The following is a 1,668-nucleotide window of genomic DNA, read 5'->3' as shown; positions in this document are numbered from 1 at the left end:
AGCAGGAATACCCCAAGCACACTGTGGGAGGGGCGACAGTGCTGGTGCTCACAACAGAGATGAGCCGTGCCCCTTGCTGTCCCCTGAAGGCAGCAGGGGACTAGGGATGGGACAGGTTCAGGCTCCCAGCTCCTCAACCAAGCCCAAAGGCTGCTGCCATGTGACAGCTGCAGACCTGAAAGGAGCAGGAGGCGATTCACTTTCATTCCAGCAGAGCCAATGAATGGCCCCATCACTGCAGGAGCCAGAAACTGATGATATCCCCCTCTTGCCAGTATATTATCCCTGGAAATCAAAGCCGAGGTCCATTTATAGCCACCTGAGTCACATATGAAGGAACTGCAGCCTCCAGTGCTGCTAACTTGCCCTGAGCAGAAGAAAACTGCTCTGTACCAGCTTGCTGTAGGCAAAGCCAACTCCAGCCCCTGGGGCTTGCCTGTCCCTCTCCAGAGTCACTGCTGCCCCTCCCCAGGAGACACCAGAGCCATCACATCTCACCTTGTGAGGAGGTTGGTGATCTGCAGGGCCAGGGCTGCCCGGTAGCGATCCTGGTGCTGCACCAGGTACCGCACCTCGTCGTGGATGCTGATGCAGAAGCGCCCGTTGATGTCAAACTCCTCAAAGAGCCACTTCATGGCAACGAGCATGAGGTGCAGGTAGTCAACAGCCGAGCTCTGCACCACCCAGTTCACTCTGCTGGTCACAAACTGGTGAAAGGAGACACAGATGGACAGTAAGAGAGCGCTGCAGTCAAGGGCACGGTACCCTTACAGGACAGCTCCTGGGAGAAATCTCCAACTCAGGGTGCTTGAGTTTTCTTGATGGCATGGAGATAAAGGCACAGTGTGTTTCCTGAATGGCTGCAAGAGCCTAGTGCGTCTCCAGCAATCTAAGAGGGGCTGAACATCAGGTACCCATTTTGGAGAAGAGGAGCAAAGCCAAAATCTCAGCAGCCCAGAGCTACATCCTTACCTCCCCCTTGACCATGGCAGGCTCCAGGGCCCTGCTGATGTGACAGCCCAGCACTGGGGTCTGTGGGGAGGGGGATAAGGCAATGCTTTCCAGCTTGTTGAACATCTCGGACTCGGTGCCTCCAACCCACACTCGTTGCTCCACCACATTCCACTTCCCCTTCCGGGACCTGTGGGGCAGAGGGGAGGTTTACTCAGAGTGTGGGAGTGGGCTGCAGGTCCCCATTTGAGATCCTCAAACACTCCCTCCTGGTTTGGGGCAGCAGGATGAGACCCTGCTAATTGTTCACTGGGAGAGTGGGTGAGGCTGAGAGCCCCCAGATCAAACCTCCCTGGCCCAGCAGGAAGGGTGGACCAAGACTATCCAGCCCCATCTGCCTTCTCTGCCCACTGCCCATCGGGCTGCAGCCCTCTCCACATCCCCAACGCCACAAAGCTGTGCAGGGTCAGCCAATCTCACCTCTTCACGGCGTCCCTCTGGAGCCGCTGGACATCCTGGGCCGACACCGATCCATCCTCCGCCCTGTCCACAGCCAGGTCCAGCTTCGCCACCAGCCACTCCCCCTCCTCGGAGAGATGAAACCTGGAGGGGAGAGCGAGTAACCCATCTCCCGTGGGACACTGCCAGCAGCCGGGTCCCCGCTGTCCCCGCGCAGCACCCACCTGCGGATGCCCTTGGTGGAGGCGTGACTCTGCC

The 1,668-nt window shown here is 58.5% G+C and overlaps 1 protein-coding gene across 1 annotated transcript in view; it reads right to left on the bottom strand.

The window, feature by feature from the left end:
* Positions 1–1,668, bottom strand: part of POLG (DNA polymerase gamma, catalytic subunit) — an 11,194-nt gene that overhangs the window by 2,855 nt on the left and 6,671 nt on the right. Inside the window, exons 19-22 of the mRNA XM_017742557.1 lie at positions 1,635–1,661; positions 1,432–1,554; positions 973–1,141; positions 499–707 (exon numbers count right to left, since the gene is read on the bottom strand). Coding sequence (XP_017598046.1) covers positions 499–707; positions 973–1,141; positions 1,432–1,554; positions 1,635–1,661 — 528 coding nt within the window. The remainder of the gene's footprint in view (positions 1–498; positions 708–972; positions 1,142–1,431; positions 1,555–1,634; positions 1,662–1,668) is intronic.

The sequence above is a fragment of the Corvus brachyrhynchos genome, unplaced genomic scaffold, assembly GCF_000691975.1.
Source record: "Corvus brachyrhynchos isolate BGI_N302 unplaced genomic scaffold, ASM69197v1 scaffold97, whole genome shotgun sequence".
In the NCBI taxonomy this organism is placed as follows: Eukaryota; Metazoa; Chordata; class Aves; order Passeriformes; family Corvidae; genus Corvus; species Corvus brachyrhynchos.
Note: the sequence above shows the minus strand (reverse complement) of the source record. Positions and strands in the feature narration are given on the sequence as shown.